This window comes from Echiichthys vipera, assembly GCF_963691815.1.
Source record: "Echiichthys vipera genome assembly, chromosome: 6".
Taxonomy (NCBI): Eukaryota; Metazoa; Chordata; class Actinopteri; order Perciformes; family Trachinidae; genus Echiichthys; species Echiichthys vipera.
Genome location: NC_139831.1, coordinates 28,341,307 through 28,359,444, shown reverse-complemented (window position 1 = coordinate 28,359,444; position 18,138 = coordinate 28,341,307). Strand labels below are relative to the sequence as shown.

Below are 18,138 nucleotides of genomic sequence, written 5' to 3'. Positions count from 1 at the left end.
CATAATTAGAGCAGCTTGAAAAACATCAACATTTCCCCCATATCCCAAAGTATTTCTAGAGAATAAGGCATTCAGTGCACCAACTCATTCAAAATACATCACTGAACTAAACCACTTTGTTGGCTCGCAGTACAGTCAGTACAGTGTTTAAAAAGTATGTATTTGGAAAAAATATACATTATTTTCATATTTAGGCAAAGCAACTCGGCACTACTTTTTGTGAACGGTAAGTGGTGCGTCAGCGAAGGGATACCTGTGTGCTTTGAATTTGCACTTGAACACTAAAGTCGCGTGGACAGTATTGCGTGGTTAAACCGTAGACTGTAAAAAAGGGTCAAACCCATACTTTATTGATGTGGGTGAAGAAACGTAACAAAATCGTCGTATATATGTGGCTGATATAATATAAGGCCTGTTATAAATGTTGACACAACCGAAACCCGGAAGCCATTCACACTGACACCAGTAGCTTGACGCTCGTCACGTTCGCCCTCTGACGTATCCATGCTGAGGACGAGCTAGCTGTTAGCTGCGAGCTAGCAGAGCGAAGTGGTCCGCAACCAGAATAACAACTGTCGTGTCCAGTCTGAGGTAGAGTAACGGCACTGTTACCACGGTTACCTGTCTGTCTGTCTGTCTGTCTCTGTCTGTCCTCTGAACGCAATAATGACCGAGGCTCAGTAAAGTTAAAGTTAGCTCTCTTAGCTAAGTTTAACTTGGGACAGGAGCTGTCCGGGTATTGTTTTTCTAAGTCAGAGAGCTGTTGTGTGCTGTAATGTCATTGGTCTTCTCTGCATACACAGCCCCAAGGTGACACTATCATCCCCGTTAGCCGCTGTAGTAAAGGGTACGCTTCGTCATTTTGACTAGTCTAACGTTAATCATTGACAGTGTAACGTTACTGTGAACCAACTGTCAAACACCGTCCTTCATTCTGGCTATAACGTTACATAACGCCGGCTCTGTGCATCGGCCACCGTATTGTATTTTTACGGGATTTGAATGCTACGACGAGAATGTTCATTCATTCAGTCATTGTGACGGGACGGTTTTAATAAGAAAAGATGGGTTATTATTGTAACTGCCCAGTTCCCTCAGTTACCTCATCGTTCACCAAGCCTGTCGCTGTTCAGATTCTGCTGCGCCTCTATTCTTGTCATTGCGGTAGCCGTAGAGATTCACATTATGAGAAAGCAAACCGCAGAGTAACATTTTCCAACATTACTAACGAGAGCAACATGATGAGTCACTGCTTTAAACATTACGGATGACACACATGTCCCCTCACTACCCACAAAAACAATCTACCATCTACCATCAATTCAAGATTCAAGATTCAAGATTCAAGAAGCTTTATTTATCCCGAGGGAAATTATTGTGCAACAGTTTCGATACAAAGGCGGAAAAGGATCAGAGTAACAATAAGCATAAACATAAATCAAATCAAAATAAAGCTAACGTCAGATAAATCAAGCAATGAACCAAGTGTGACAGAGTGCAACAGACGTCGTGGTTAAGCGTAGGTATATACAATATACAACAATACGCAGCGTGCAGTTTAGCAGCAGATTGAAATAAAATAAGTACAAACTACACGCTGAAAGTTAGAATCTGAAAATGTCCCAGACTCTAGCCGTAGAAATATGAACTCATTCTACCATTACTGAAAATAAACTACTAAGTTTAAGTCACCTCATTAGAGCTGGTTGATATGGTCAAAATCTTCTTTCCCAATATAGGTAATTTGACATCCTGATAACGATATAGCGTACGTATATTATGATATAGAATGTTTTTTGGTAATAGTCTATATGACATAATCACGCTGTGTTTTGTATGTCTGTGTGAATTATATACTTGATGAATTAAAAGTGTATTTAGGCCCCCCCTCTGCTCCAAAAAGAAGTGTTTCTTCTCGTTGCTACAGTTGAATGTTTGAGCTTCACTGTGCAGAATGATGTTTGTGCACTAAAAAAGTTTTCACATGTATCTGCTGAAAGTGGTCTCTGTGTCTCTGTGCTCACTGCAAATCTGATTTGTGACATCACAAATAGTTTGGAAGTCAGTCCTGGTCAAAGATTCGATTTATACAAGTGTGATGTAGAAACTTGAAGCTGCCACTTCATACACACTGAGGATGGACTTTACATTGAAGTAGGAGACAATATTGTGTCCCGTAGGAACATTGTTATTAACACAGTCAGCATTTTCACACATGTTAGAAGATACATTTTTAACGATGTTCATGTGGAAACCTTTTTTCATGGAAGAACATCAGATGCACGTTATTGTTCCAAGCAGACTATTTGTACACGTTGAAATACATTTTTGAAAGGGCTCTTTATGAACTTTAGTGCAAAATGAACGTTACTGTTTTTGAGTGAAATTATAGAGAAACATGCGGTGGAGATCAAAATTAGAGAACAACTTGATTTATTCTGAAATATTGTTATTTTTTTATACTGAGTCTGAGAATATAAATAGTAATAAAGTAATAAATAAAGCCAAGTTTATTGGGATAAACAAAGCCGAAGATGATGGTTTTCAAAATACGGCTGCTTCTTAATATATAATAGATAACCAGTTTTAAATCTCATCATTTTAATTCAATCTGCTGTAATTTGCTTCTGTTTCCACTGACTGACTCCAGGAAGGAGAACAGCTGATCAGATAATAAATTATAGTGGTGAAGTAGTGAGCAGATATTGAACAGAGACAGACAGACAGACATACGAGAGCCTGGCTTCTGTCATTCTGCATGATAAAGTATAGTCTGCTCACTCTGAATAAAGCGTCCGTGCCTCTGTGTAGATGCCAGGTGCTGGTCCATGGGTGTGAGCCGCCTGGATGTCTTTTACAGAAGGCTGCTCCTCACCAAACTCTTCATTGGGGGATGGGGGAAGCCTGAAGACCTCAAGAGGTACGGAGAACACAACGGAATAGAGCAGAAATATCAGGAGTGGAGAAGCCCAGGCCTTTTGAGATGAAACCGATGATCTGTACTGACGTTGAACTCGTACGTTCTCCCTGGTTTGTGTTCTGCAGAATCTTTGAGTTCCGTAAGATCATTGGAGACAGAGAGAGGTGCAGGTCTCTGGTGCCAAAGGACTATCCAGTTCACATAAACAAGGTGCTTATCTGTTCTCCCTGCACTGCTCACTAGTATAACTATTTTATTGTATTCTCAGCTATACTTGTGTGTCTTCATCTTTGTTTCCAGACAGAGGAGCACGCTGACTGTCATGTCCACGATGGGTTCTTCATCTCTCCTCTGGAGCACTTGGTTCCCGGGATCCTGCCACCAGAGGCCGTCAAAGCCAGGTACACAACCTCATGTCGTCCTTTACTTCTGAGGCTGACGCAGGATACATGCAGGAAACCTCAAGGTAAAATTCGTACATTTCAAGACCTCATCGCCACTTTGGGTTCCAACCGATTACATCAGCAGCACTTTTTTACACTTACTATATACTGATTGTGGTCCAAATTAGCACCGGCTATCCAAATGTGAGTGAATATTTATGTTGGTGGATAAGACACATGAGGTCAGTCATCATAGGTTGCTGAAATATACAGCACCTACTTCACTGCCTCACATAATTTGATTGACCATCTTTTGTTTCGCATCAACTTCTGTGAGAGAAGAGAGATCCTACACAAATAAGTGTTAATAAATTAATTAATCACCTTATTAATTATTAATCAGGCTAATACATTTTTCCTCGTTAAAAAGGGCACCACACCGATATAATACAGGATTTTATTGAACTTCGGCGAGGGTTTAATACCTAAAGTGAGAGACGATGGGCTCTGTCATTTAAAATAATACTTTTCTATTGATTTCTCTTTCTTTAATCAATCTCATAAACTGAAAACGCTTGTTTCAAGGTGTGGCCAGTAAAGAAAGGATGCACTGATTTTCGTGCTCACACTGGAAGAAACTCCCTCTTCTTTGTTCTAAGCATGAGGAGCTCAGTTGTCACAGCAAGTATTTTTCTACTTTGGCAATAGTTTATCGCAGGAAAATCCGAGTAGTCGATAATTGCAACATATTTTCCACAGATTAACAAAACTCATATTATCATCCAATTTACACTTAATTCAGTCGTAATTTTAGAACATGTGAAAATGAGTCTTTTTGGTATCTTCTCTTATCAGATGAGGAGTTTGACAGGTTTTCTGTGGACGGTGGGGAATGTCTTGAGGGGCAATAAAACGTCCCTCTCTCAGGAGAGGAGGGGGTCTATTGTTCATACCATTTATCAGGGAAGCAGAATTGCTAATCTCACTTTTTCCCACTGTCTGTTTATGCAAGGGGTAAATCTTACTCTTTTAATGAGGAAGTCTCACAATCTACGTTGTTTACGACCTGACTGCCATTTTCTTCACTCTGTCATCAGTTTGAGTTCCTCTCAAAGGTCAAGGGCTTTGGATCACAAAGTGTTTGTCTGTCGATGAAGATGAACCATATACGTAGCCTTATAAAATCACACAGTCAGTTAATGTATTTGTGTTGTCGTTTCAGGTTCCAGTTTATAGTTCCTAAGAGGTGGCAGAAGAACAGACCAGTATGTGTGCACTTGGCGGGGACTGGAGACCACGTAAGAAACCTTTTAACCGGAACTGGAACCTACTGTTAGTGAACAAATTCCATTACACAGGAAGTGACAACACAGCCAACAGTATTACAGTTGATGCTCTTCTCCTATCAATAGTGACGTCAATATTAATATTTCAATTTGAAAATAACACCAAAGCTTATTTATGACCACACTGAGGAACCAAGAAAGGTTTTGGGTGCACGTGCATGTTCACCTATAACTGTGTCGGCAGTGGAACCAGGACACATTGTTGTCATGGTAACTGTACTCTCTGACTGTTAATTATTAATGACTTTGTTTGTGCATAGTTCTTCTGGCGGCGGAGGACCCTGATGGCCAGGCCCATGGTCAAAGAGGCAGGAATGGCTTCACTGCTTCTGGAGAACCCTTATTATATCTTTTCATTATTATCTTCTTCATGCTGCATTGCTTTAGGTTAGACTGAGGCATTTCACTCACCGGGATGTGTAAAGTTTTGATTCAGATCAAATCACATTTCCATTATTCAGGAAGCAATGTTTGTGCAGTTTGATCATTTGGAACTGGAGAAAATGGTTAGTTATGTATCCAATAATGAAGAGAAAATTAGTTCATGAATCAATAAGTATAAAAGAGAACATGCTATTGGCTGGGGGATCCAGAAATCTCATCTGATGTCATGTCTGTTATCTCCATCTGATGTGTGCTGTCTCTCAACTGCAGTTTATTCCTTGACTGACCTTTTACATGGCTATCGTAAACCCAAAGACCAGCTGTAAGTTAATAACACACACACACACACACACACACACACACACACACACACACACACACACACACACACACACACACACACACACACACTATGAATAGATTGATTGTTTGGGTTTTTAATTTCAGACAGAAGTAGATAAAAGAAGAATTTCAGTTGAGAAAATGAGAAACAGGATCTTCAGATCAACATACATGACATCACTCTGTGTTTGGTTCTTTGGTTGGGATGAGTATTAGATTAGAGCTTCGAAGATTCATTGTCTAGTTTTCAACTATTAAATTACTAATCAACTATTTTGATAAACGATGAATTAGTGCGAGTCATTTTTTAAGAAGAGAAAGTCAATTATCTCTGATTCCAGCTTCTTAAATGTGAATATTTTCTGGTTTCTTTCCTCCTCTATGACAGTAAACTGAATATCTTTGAGTTGTGGACAAAAGAGGACATTTGAGGACACCTTCTTGGATCAAACAACTGAATATTAAGACAGTGAAAAATAATCGTTAGTTGCAGCCATAATTAACATGATCTCACTGGTGCTTCAAGCTGAAGTCAGGAACTTTCTATGAAAAATAAATTTCTTGAGTCTGAAACTGTCACTATGTCCTGAACAATGAGACGAACGATCTTTGAGAAAGCCGTGTTACTGCGTCAGAGACAACTGGGCTCTGATTGGTTGTGGGTCAGGCACAGTGGACATCAGGAGCAGACAGAGAGTTAAAGATACATTACTTTTTCAAAGATCGTCTGTCTCATTGGGCTGTCAGTATATAGTGAGAGTTTCAGCTAATATGAAATAATAACATAATTTTTACAGGAAATGACCAACTTCAGATTTAAAGCTGCAACTCTGTAAATGATAAATAGGACTGTAAATCTGATTTGATTGAGTTTTGAGATGCTCTACAGCAGGGGTGCCCAATCCTGCTCATGGAGGGCCACTGTACTGCATGTTTAAGGTTTCTCCCTACTCTAACACACCTGAGTCTAACGATTATTAAACCTCTGATGCCGCCTGATAACGAGCACATCATTAGAATCAGGTGTGTTAAAGCAGGTAGAAACCTAAAACATGCAGGACAGCGGCCCTCCAGGAGCAGGGTTTGACACCCCTGCTCTGCAGACAGAGTGAGTCAATCCCACAAATATATCGAGATTCAAAAGCCTGCCTTTTTAGTGGCGTGAAACAAGTGTGGAAAATGAGAATGAGTCAAATATTGGACTAAGGACCCAATGCAACACTCATCCTGCAGTTGCAATTCTACAACTTGGAAATAACACCGCTTAAAGGTATACTCCACTGAAAATCTTTTTGAGTATTAAACACACCCCCTCATGGGCTTTAAAGTAGTCATAGTAGCAGTAAGTACTGGCCAATTGTTTGGCTCCTGGTATTGCTGCTGGCAGTGTTGTCCGGGGTTCTGAGCGCACGACCGTTCAGAATGTGGGCCCATTCAGAGTGGGCAGCTTGCTTGGCCCCTGGAAGTGCCGCTTGCAGCGTAATCAAGAACCGCTCCTCCGATTGTCTTCACACTCCACAGTGCACTCCCTTGATTCCTCATCTATACACCCGCCAAGAGATTCCTGGCTTTAGTCAGATCATTACAGCTGAACTACCAGGCTCCAAAGTGCTCAGCGCCTCTAGGCCGGACTACAGGGCATGATGGTTAAATACACAGATAGATTTTCAGTGGACTTGGGTTGAGTTCAGTGTAAAGTAAACAGGGACATTATCTGTGAGTATTTTAGGCGATCCAGTCTAAAGAATGTGTCAGACCTGTTTGTGATGGGAGGGGCTCTGATCCTGGAGTCAACAGTGCTTCTCCGTTGGCTGGAGAGGGAAGGTTACTGGCCACTAGGAATGACTGGCATCTCCATGGGAGGATATGTGAGTCACCAAAACAGCACACATTCTGTCATTTTCTTTATCGAAGCATTTTGATTTCATTTTGTCAAACCCATACATCCCACCAGTGATGCACTAAATGAGTAGTAAACATGTTCGTCATCCTGGAGAACCATTATCACAGCACCTTCCTTTACATTTGAAAGTCAATATTTTACATGCAATCCTGCATGAAAATACAATTGGGTCCAATCGAATACCTAATCTTACCCAAAGAAAACATTTTTTTATTTAAGTCTTGTGTGTCTTTGTGTCCAGATGGCATCCCTGGCAGTGACTAACTGGCCGAAGCCCATCCCTCTGATCCCCTGTTTGTCCTGGTCCACTGCCTCCAGTGTCTTCTGCACGGTAACACTTTCTACAGATCAACAAGGACACCATCAGTTATTAGAGTAGCACTGTACTGTAGTAGAGGTGCTTCAAAGTGTTATTCAAGCGCAAAATCATCCCATGGTCTTTTTTCGCAACTACATACATCAGATAAGCCATTGAGAGAGTTTTCTTTTTCACATATAAACTATGAACGGAGAAATCCTGTAGAATCGCTAACAGCTGGACGTGGCTAACGCTGATTAGCTCGGGGGAGAACGGTGAAGACACTAAAACGTCTTTTTTAACCACTAATAGTGCTCCAAATAACAGCAAACCTCTGCAGTAGCATGAGCAGAGTCCCTACACAGAAAACAAAGCACCAACAACGTAGTTAGAGAAGCCAGAGTTTATTAAAGGGTGTTTTAAAGACTTACCTACTGGCCCCTGTACCAGCTCCTCTCATAGTAAAGTCCATTCAAGTGGATTAGCAAAGTCAATCCAAGGGGAAGGTGTCCATTGATGATTTATGAGTTATGGAGGATTCCCCATCCCTCATCAACAGCACCGTACTGGACACTTTTTTCCATGTCCCAAGAATAAATTGGAAGAGGTGACTGATTCCTAAATAAATCACCAATGGGCTCCTTCCTTTGGGATTGACTTTGGTAATCTACTTGAATGGACTTTACTATGAGAGGAGCTGGTACAGTTACGGTTACAAAAGTTTTCAGGCGTTGTCGTTTGGAAGGCGAAAACACATAATTTGTTAAACGATGCCGTCATCTCCCTACCTCCAATCTCTAACCCCCGCGGCGTCACATAACAACAACAGCGCTACTGTGAGAGGAGAGGGACGGACCCATAGACTGTTTACTGAACTGGACTCTGAGCCACATGCATGGGAATGAATTAGGCCCAGCACAGATTTCTCCCTTTTCCCTGAGGCTTTGAAAAAGTCGCTAAATTGGTCGCTAGTAGCTTGTTTCTAAAAAGGTGTGAAAAGTCTAGTGAGAAAGTGCCTGCCTGTGAGTGCTTTGGGACAGGGAAGGGGCTCACAGCAGCACCCTCTGCTCGTTGAGGACACTAACTGCAGAGTGATTGGTGCATCAGAGTCCAGAACATCACAAAAGTCTCCACTATGACCAAAAAACAGTGACACATTTCTCTCTAGGATGGAGGAGGATTTGGGAAGTCTCCAGATTTGGAGAGAAACTCCCCGGTGTTTGTATCCGGCGCAAGACTGACGAAAGCGAAAGCATTTGCCAAGAATGTTTTCATTAATCAAGCATACACAGCGTCTCCCCCTCTCTTCTTCTCTGTTGTTGGTGTATTTCTGTGGCAGTTACAGCGCCACATCCAGGCCTGGCATGTGTACTACAGTCGGTTTCACTGGTTTCGTGTGGACACAGAGATTTCGTGAGCAGAGTTTACTTTTAAGAACTTTTAACTTAAACTTTTTAAGAACAACAGGGAGAAGAAAAAGGTTGTTTTCGATTGTGTGGACGTACCCTTAGATTGCTGAAGCCTCACATTGGCATTTTTGCAAAAATCACTTATTGTGTTAAAGAAAAGAAAAATGTGAACCTATCCTTTAATGTTAGAATGAATCAGTTCAAGCGTGTGTGCATGTGTGTGTGTGTGTGTGTGTGTGTGTAGGGGGTGCTGAGTAAAGCAGTGAACTGGACAGAGCTGGAGAAGCAGTATGCCATTAACTCAGTGTATGAAAAGGAGATCATAAAGCTGTTGGAGTACTGTGGGGTATGTTGTCTTCAACTTTTTTTTTTCAAAAATCACTTACTCACATTCTAACACAGTGATTGAAAATATGTCAAGTTTGTATAGTGGGTTTGGTCTGATGGGGATATTAAAATACTAATGCGTTAGTATAAATGTAGGTTACTGTACATACCAATTGCTTGTTATAGCTTCATAAATGCTCACATTAGCATGTGTCCTTTGTTTCATGTCCATTTGAAATGACACTGGGTTTTTGTCAAATAACCAGGCCACATTATTAATCTTTCAGCTCTATTGGGCTTTGGTAACATGTTGTAGGTGGCCTGTGAACGTTCTCATTTGTCCAGGTCATCGTTATCCTCAAAGCAGATTCAGTCAAAAGTAACTGGACTTGGTTATTTGTCTAGGAAGACGTTTCACCTCTCATCCAAGAGGCTTCATCAGTTCATGTACGCATCTGACCAGGCTGGGACTGGACAAACTAGCTGGTGTGGAGATCCAGGTATTTAACCTCTCACAAGGCCGATGATGTCACTGAATCCCTTTGTGCTCCAAGTGCCAACGACCGCAGTTGGAGTGACAGCTGCAACTGATGAAGCCTCTTGGATGAGAGGTGAAACGTCTTCCTAGACAAATAACCAAGTCCAGTTGCTTTTGACTGAAATTGCTTTGGGGATCTGTTGTAGGTATTTGTCATTATTTCAATCAGGGAAACATGCATCAAGGATCAATTCTAAGAAATCTTGGTTAGATTTGGCTCTTTGAGGAAGCTCTCCAAGAATCAGAGCAGAAACACGGATGCTGCTACAGATCTAATCCCCCTTTAACAAACACACACATGAGCATTAATGAGGACCTTGTGTCTGTCTTTTGGTCTGTGTCTACACATTCATCAGGCTGACTCCTTTAAGATGGGTCCAGAATTTGGGAAGAATGTGGACTCTTTAGAGCAGCTGTTGGGCCTGTCTGGAGATCACAGCGCGTCGGTGGGTCAGAACTCCAGAGCTGGAGGGGAAGCTGATCCTGGACGAGGCCTGTTGATTGGTGGAGGCCCTGAAGGGGGCGGGGCTGCAGTAGACCAATTGTTGTCATCAGTCAACAGCAGTGGGATGAGCTTGGACACTCTATCAAGGTAATCCGTATTAATTATTGCGAATGAAACCAGCTGAAGTCGTTTTAAGGAAAATATTGTTTGTGTGGTGTCCCCGTCCTGCCCTGACTTTTCCTAAATAGCCAACCTATTCTGCACATTACTAAATGTGACGATATGTTTTTAATTTTTTTTTTTTTTCCCAAGCTCCTTCCCAACACCCCTTTTTATCCCCCATGAGCTTCCCAGATTAACATTATCCTCTTATGTATGTAAGGGCGCACTCACACTGTCCGTCCGTACCGTGCCCTGTGATTTAGGGTACTTGTCCCCCCCTCCCCCTCCCCCTGTGGCCCAGGCCCGTTTGTACTCGCACTACCTGGCTTGCTTTGTTTACAAATCTTTCCATAGACCTCTGAGTTTTTGTGCGTCTTGTCGACTGTTTTTGAATATTTTCATCCGACCAAATCTGCAGTAAACACTCCACCTCCGCATCACACCAACGTGAACCTTCGCCGCCATTGTTTTAAATGTTCGCGCATGGTCCGAATTTCTTTTTTCTATGTCCCAACAGGCGCACAGGAAATGATGTCAGAGCCGCCATAGGCCTCGTGCTCGTACACGTGCGCACGCTCGTGCTCGTACACGTGCGCACGCTCGTGCTCGTACATGTGCAAATGTTCTTTACTAAAGCCCACCCCTCCCAAACGGTCCGTGACCGGCAACCGTACCGCGCCTAGACTTTAGCCGTGAAACGTGCTTGGGCACGGTACGGATGGACAGTGTGAGTGCACCCTAATTTGCACGCAAATATTCACTCACTTGAACTTAAATTCATACTAAAGTACTGTATGTTGGTCCACAGTATTCGATCATAGATGGCCAGTTGTGGGGTGACCAGTGAACTGAAGGAGGGCTTATTGTTGGTCGTTCATTTGACAAAATCTGATATTATATTAATTTGTGATTAAATTTACCATTGAGTTTACCTGCCAAAATAAAAAATACAGCGTGTTTCAGCATTTGTTTCAGGTTTTTCAGGTTATACGCTGCTGCTTACTACTCAAAACAACATCTGATAGAACCATAGACATTGGCTTTGGTGTTTTTTTGTTTTTCTTTGTGGGAGCTGCTGACAGAAACCTCAGCAGGTTTGTGTTAACGAAACTAATTGTCACAGCAGTGTGAAAATAATGTTTCTAAAAACTAGACAGCCTTTGAAAAAGGCACGTTACACTGCTAAGAGTTTAGCAGTTTTGCGGGTTCAAGATATTAGATATCTGTCTGTGTATGGTTTGTATGTGTGTCCCTGCTGTGCTTTGCAGAAGGAAAAGCACTGAGATGGAGAGTGATGACATGTTAATGGTACACCAGTAGGCCGGGGCCAGTAGGACTACACTTTTTCTTTTATTTTTTTAGCTATCGTCCATTTTTTGCACAAATGGGAGGAAAAGTACATTTGCTTTCGACATAGACTGTATAAAAAATGGACATAGCTGCTACAATGAGGTCCGTGCTCTCAACTTGATCCAATCGTCCTCGTCTACGGGAGGCTCTATCTTGTCAGACTTTGACTCCGCCTAATTTCCTTTTACCAAAAAAGGGCATGTATGTGACGTTGGGGGGAGGGAGATACGTCCATCTGACTGACATATATTGGTTAGCTGTCACTCAAGAGACCACGCCACTAATTATTCATAAACTATAACCTCCAATACAATAAAAACTATTGCTCTATTATGAAACCTGTCCCTAGTGGACACTCGTTGAACTGCAATTTTTGGCACTTCTGCATTAGATCAACCAGGAAGTCACTGTGGTGGGGGCTCAGTTTTTGATCACTATATAAAGGAAAATTAAGATAAAAAATAACAAGCTTTTATGTGACTCACAGATGCTTTATAAAGTTTGCAGAAATATTTATTTTTGGAAGTGTGTTGCAGCAGATTACTTAAAGGATAAGTCCAGTATGTGCAACATGGACATGGTGTTGTCTTACAGGCCATTATCTAATCAGAAATCAAAAAGAACTATGACAAAGGGATCACTAGATAAATGACCTAACAAAATAAACATCTAATCTTGTTAACAAATTGTCCATTTTCTTATTTGCTATCCCACACAGTGTTGTTAGTTTAATTTCTCAAAATATTGTGTTGCGAAGATCTTTTATAAAAAACGATTTGTTGTTTTTCTTCTTTTCTTATAGCCTTGGTGCAAACAACACAGTGCATGTGACGAAGACGGATTTAGCCAAATGCTATCGTCCATCGTTACATAAAGAGTCGATAAGCTTCATGAAGGCAGTGATGGACGAATGTACACATATGGCCAACTTCTCTGGTAAGTTTAATAGTGCAGACAGACAGGTTAACAACTTTTCCGATCAGTATCATATCATAAATAAGACAGAGGAAAACACAAGTCCTGCATCCAAAACACTTTATATTAAGGCCCTCGTAGTAAGCATTAGTTAACAGGTGATAAGGGCCTTACGAATCTTTATTATATGTTTATAAAGCATTACAATAGTATGTGTTGATAAGACTACATCAGTGTTAATTTATTCTGAGATTATAAGACATTTATAAGCAATTATAATAGCACGTTGTTATGCATTTTTTCAAGTTCTTTATTTAAACTTATGCATATAAAAAACACAACAAAACAATACATTTAGGACAAAAGAAAACAACAACAAACAAACAGAAGAATTAGTTTCTCGACAAACATACAAACCCTAGTCAAGATCTACTACACAGTCGGACATCCCACAAAACGAAACCCAGAATAAACTACATTGTTGCACACAATAGACAAGAACAGGTATAGCTTCTCACAACCAGTTGTTACCAGTTCATCTGTCTAGCCGTCTAAAGTGGGGGGTGACAGGGGCCTACAAAACCAAAAACAAGTCCATTTTCACATGAATTTTTGCGGTTGGCGGTAGAGGCTTGAGCCAGGACAGGGTTAACATTCTCCTTGCCACAAGTAGGATAATCTGTAATAGCTGAACTTTCCTTTCTCCTATATCTTCCCTTGGCGTCATACATTACGTACATAATGTAATGGGTTCAGTGGTAATTATTACATTTTCAAAATGTTTTGAATTTTGCCCGGATCCTCTGCCATGGAATCTGTATCGGGCAATCCCAGAAGATGTGGGTGTGTTCCCTAATCTGTTTACATTTCCTCCAGCATAGATTAGTATTAGTGTTATTTTTGTTATATTTTGCTGTGACAGAAAGTGTCTTGAAGTATATAATTTTTAAATTCCAATGGAATTCCTTCCACACATCTGCATTATTGAACAGTTTTTGCAGCTACTGGATCTAAAGTGAGAACAGTGCCTCTTTAGGGTTAATAAATCCTTTCTTATGCACTTCTTACTTCTTATGCCTGTTGCAGCTACTGTATTTAAACTGAGAACAATATATAAATAATGTACCCCGAGAGGAAGAATTACAATATATTGCCATATCAATATTTGTCCCACCTCTACCTAATGGTACAGAATTGACCTTAATACTAATGCGTCCTCTGAAACTTCTCCCCTAATACTGCGGGACCGTGTTGAAGCATACATTAGATTAGAGGCTGCCTTATTTCAGCAGTATAACCGTGAGCTGGACCATGAAATCTAAAATCAGTTTGAAAACTTACTGTGAACCAGTGGAGAGAGGCTTAAACCGGAGTGATGTGATCGTTTTCTATCAGATCAGGCTGAGAGGCAGAGAAGCTCCTCCCAACTCGTTTGAACAACTTTTGTGACTTGTTTTTTTTTTTAATGACAAGGTCGCTGCTGAATATCACACCCAGGTTCCTGACTGCAGCTTTGACATTCAAAGACCATTGCCATATTTTGACGTGTGTTTATATGTCCCAGTGAGATGTGTCCCTCCCTCTGTCCTAGTCCCTGTAGACACCAGTCTCATCGTCGTGATCCAGGCCAAAGAGGACGCCTACGTCCCTCGTACAGGGGTCCTCAGTCTGCAGGAGATCTGGCCGGGCTGTGAAGTCAGATATCTGAACGGAGGACACGTCAGCGCATACCTGTTCAAACAGAACGTCTTCAGGTAAACTACTGACTCCAAGGTTGTCAGAAGATGTGAAGATATGTGGTTGGGTATCAGTTGTGTGAGTGTTCAGCTAGTGACACACACCGTATTTGGCTCCTTGTAGTATAACTTACAGTGTTGAAATACTGCTATTTTGTTGGAGTAGCTGATCAGTACAAGGATTAGCTAAAGTTGTCGCACTTTAATAAGAGACCTGAGAACAAGAAACACTGACAAAAACACACTCTACAGAAAGGAAAAAACACAATGATAATCAAAAAATGCAATTACAAACAGATACAAGAATCATCTGATAATAAAGTTTTATAACTCTTAAGAGCATTGCGAGACTCTAGTTTTAGGGCAGTTTGTAGTTCATTTCATTTAGATGGTGCACAGTACCTGAAACCAGTTCTGCCAACATGAGTGCATAAGTGAGGGATATCTCAGCCTAAGTGATTACTGGATTTTGTGCCGTGGTCACTGGAGATGTGAGGGAGTTTGGAAACAGAAGGGCTTTATAAACATGAGGTGGATATTTCACCTTGACTGTACGGAGGTCCATCCAACTGTGTACAAAGAACAATGATGAGTACAACATTGGTATACACCAGGTTTAACAGCTGAGGTGTTTATGGGGCAGCATGACATTACAGAACATCACCATAGTCCTGGACAGCGTAGAGTCACATGATCTGTTCTCATGATGACTTTGCACTCGATAAAGCAGTACTTTAACAGCAGAGACTTATGATTGCACTTGGACTTTAGCCTTTTGACTTGGAATAGCTTAATATCCTCCCCATGCCTAAGTCATTTAAAAAAGCCAATCCCTTTGCCGGGGCAGGAGGGAGAGATGTGTTTAGCGGAGTAAAGCAGATGTCCTCAGTGACAGGTTATATTAGCTGTAGATACGTAACATTAATGCCTTAAAACACTTGCTAAGAAGCCCGAATGAAACACTCTCTGCAAGATGCTGTCTGTACGCATACCACCATTTTACATCATTCTACTGTCAATGTACACAGTGTAGTTGCATCACGTCAATTGTGATAGCAATATTTGAATCCTACTGTATCAGTTTTGTAGTTCTCTGGTATAGTTGGTTATTAGGTACTCCTGTATTTAGAGCAGGTAGCTTTTGAAAAATAAGATGTGCCAATGTAAGAAGGCCATAGCTGCTATTTCAATGTATCAGATACACATTTATCATCTACCTTCTAGTATATTACTAGTACAGTGCCCGATTGCTGTTGATGCTGCTGCTACAGCACCATCTATTGGCCAAATGGCAAGAACTTTGTCCACTCAGACATCACATCTACAGTACACATGTCCAACAAATGTGGTTGCAATAGCACACATCCTTCTAGAGAAATGACATGTTTAGTAATATAAGTTCTACACAGAGCATTTAAGGAAAATTTGAGGGCCAGCTATCCGGTCTTTGGGTCTGACATAACACCCTTTCAAAATCCTATTTCTGGGTCCAAACGCTCTCTCGAACAAAACAAACAACAACGACTGACCCTGTGAACCTTTAACGTACACTTCTTTCTTCAGTGAGACACCTTTTTATTGACAGGAAAGCAGTAAAATGACAATGCTGTCGTTGTTTTGTTTTGACTCAGATCTGTTCAAACAACAGGGAACACAGCACTGCACTGTAGAAATACAAGGCTCGGACCGGCTTGGACCTGGAAATAGTACACTATAATAACACCCTTTGTGTTACGTCACAACTTAAAGACTGGGTAGATAAAAACTGTACATTGTACAATTTGGAACAGACACATTTTCAAGCTTGGTCAAGAGATGTTCTGTACCAAATTTGGTGATAATTTGTCAAAATTTGTAGGAATCCTTCTGTTGGAATATGGACCGGCCACCTGAAATTGTGCCTTTTATCCGTAAATGCACGTTACGCAAACAGCAAATATCATTTACCAACATGTGTCTTTTTTTCCTCAACGCTCTGTTGGTACGTCATACGCTTCATTGATCTGATTGGTGTATTTGGCCTGTCTATCACAAAAATAGGTGGTGAAAGACATGATCAGCAACGGGTATTTAGGCCTCTTCCCAAAATATCTCCAACCGAGAGTTCCCAGCTGGATATGCAGAGCAAATGCGTATTATGCGAATCAATCCATCTGGAGTCAGGTTACCAAAAAAGGGCATGTATGTGACGGGGGGGCATTCATCCATCTGGCTGATGTTTACCTCCAAGGAGAAGTGAGGGCCAGCGGCTAGCTGTCACTCAAGAGGCCACGTCCCTAATTATTCATTAACTTTAACCTCCAATAAAATAAAAACTAGCCTGGTACAAAAACATTCACCCCCTCAGTGTTGTCATGGAGATATGAGCTAGACATACAGACTAAAATGTTCTTTTGTCACAGGCCTTAAACAGGTTTAATGATGCTGTGAAAACGGCCTGTTTAACATGGGGGTCAATGAGAAACTGCTCTGTTATGAAACCTGCCCTTAGTGGACACTTGGAGAACTGCAGTTATTGCAGCTTTCTGATTGGATCCACCAGGAAGTCGCTGTGGTTGGGGCTTTGTCTGGACCCACAGAATCCAATTTGTTCTGAGACTTATGGTTCAAAGTTACAGAACAAAACGTAAAGTTAGTTGTCATAGGGCCAACATCTGGGCAAATTGCACAAAATCCAATAGGAAGCACGCCATTGGATCCCCAACAATAGATTCTTGCTTTATAGTTAGATGGGGGTTTTACATGGGAAACAAACTAATTCAAACTCAGACTGTTTCAGAAGTACAATCATTTGTATACCTGCTCTTTTCTTTGTCAAGCTACATTCAGCTGTGTTGTTTTAGAATTGATTGAGTGTCTGTTTTCTCTCCAGACAGGCCATATACGACACATTCGACAGATTCTGCCTGAAGTATCCCAACCTGCACTAACCATGTCAGGCTGAAGCCCTCTCCTCCCTGGAATACACCAGGATCAGTGCCTGTCCATAGACTAGAAGCTTCCCTTTTTAATTCTTTACATTTCCTAAGTCTAACTATAAAAGTATTAGAAATGCTGCAGGATGTTACCGACACTATGTGGTTATCAAACTAACACTCAGGCCTTTTGGTGTTAACGGACTCTAACCCCTGTGGCAGCGTGTTCCTGTTTTCATTGGTCCACCTGATGTGGCTGTTGCAATATATCACCTGGAGACACACAGACACATCCTGTAATATTAAACTGATATCTCACGAGAAAAATGGTGACTACAGCATATGATCATTCCCAAGAAGAAAGTACACTGTATAAATACTGATGACAGAGGAATATCAAAAGATATATCGGAGCCATACATATTATAGTATGTTAAATCACATCAGAGAATGTACAATGAGCTCTCTGCAAAGCCGCTTTCACGACAGAGAAGTAGTTCATAAATAATTATAATTCAATTAAATTGGTTATATTGATAATCCTGAAGATTTTCGTGAATTCAAAGCCTGTTTTTGATACAATTTTTTTCTGCAATAAATTTACATTCAGTGATGACCTCTCTATACAGTTGTTTTCATTGTGTGTGTTAGAGTCTATGACACACACACACACACACACACACACACAAACAAACACACACACACACACACACACACAACACACACACACACACACACACACACACACACACACACAAACACACA

At 41.1% G+C, this 18,138-nt stretch overlaps 1 protein-coding gene across 2 annotated transcripts; it reads left to right on the top strand.

Moving 5' to 3' along the window:
• Positions 1-487: 487 nt before the first annotated feature.
• Positions 488-17,997, top strand: abhd18 (abhydrolase domain containing 18). Of its 2 annotated transcripts, none has more exons than XM_083915672.1 (14): positions 488-591; positions 2,812-2,920; positions 3,046-3,130; positions 3,221-3,321; positions 4,526-4,601; positions 4,910-4,996; positions 5,330-5,355; positions 7,105-7,243; positions 7,520-7,609; positions 9,230-9,331; positions 10,207-10,442; positions 12,610-12,743; positions 14,314-14,476; positions 17,335-17,997. In XM_083915672.1, the coding sequence occupies exons 2-14, from the start codon at positions 2,829-2,831 to the stop codon at positions 17,366-17,368; spliced, it is 1,365 nt and encodes a 454-aa protein (XP_083771798.1). In that variant the 5' UTR covers positions 488-591; positions 2,812-2,828; the 3' UTR covers positions 17,369-17,997. The 2 variants fall into 2 exon arrangements, with proteins under 2 accessions (XP_083771798.1, XP_083771797.1); XM_083915671.1 differs by having other exon boundaries at positions 17,331-17,997.
• Positions 17,998-18,138: the final 141 nt, after the last annotated feature.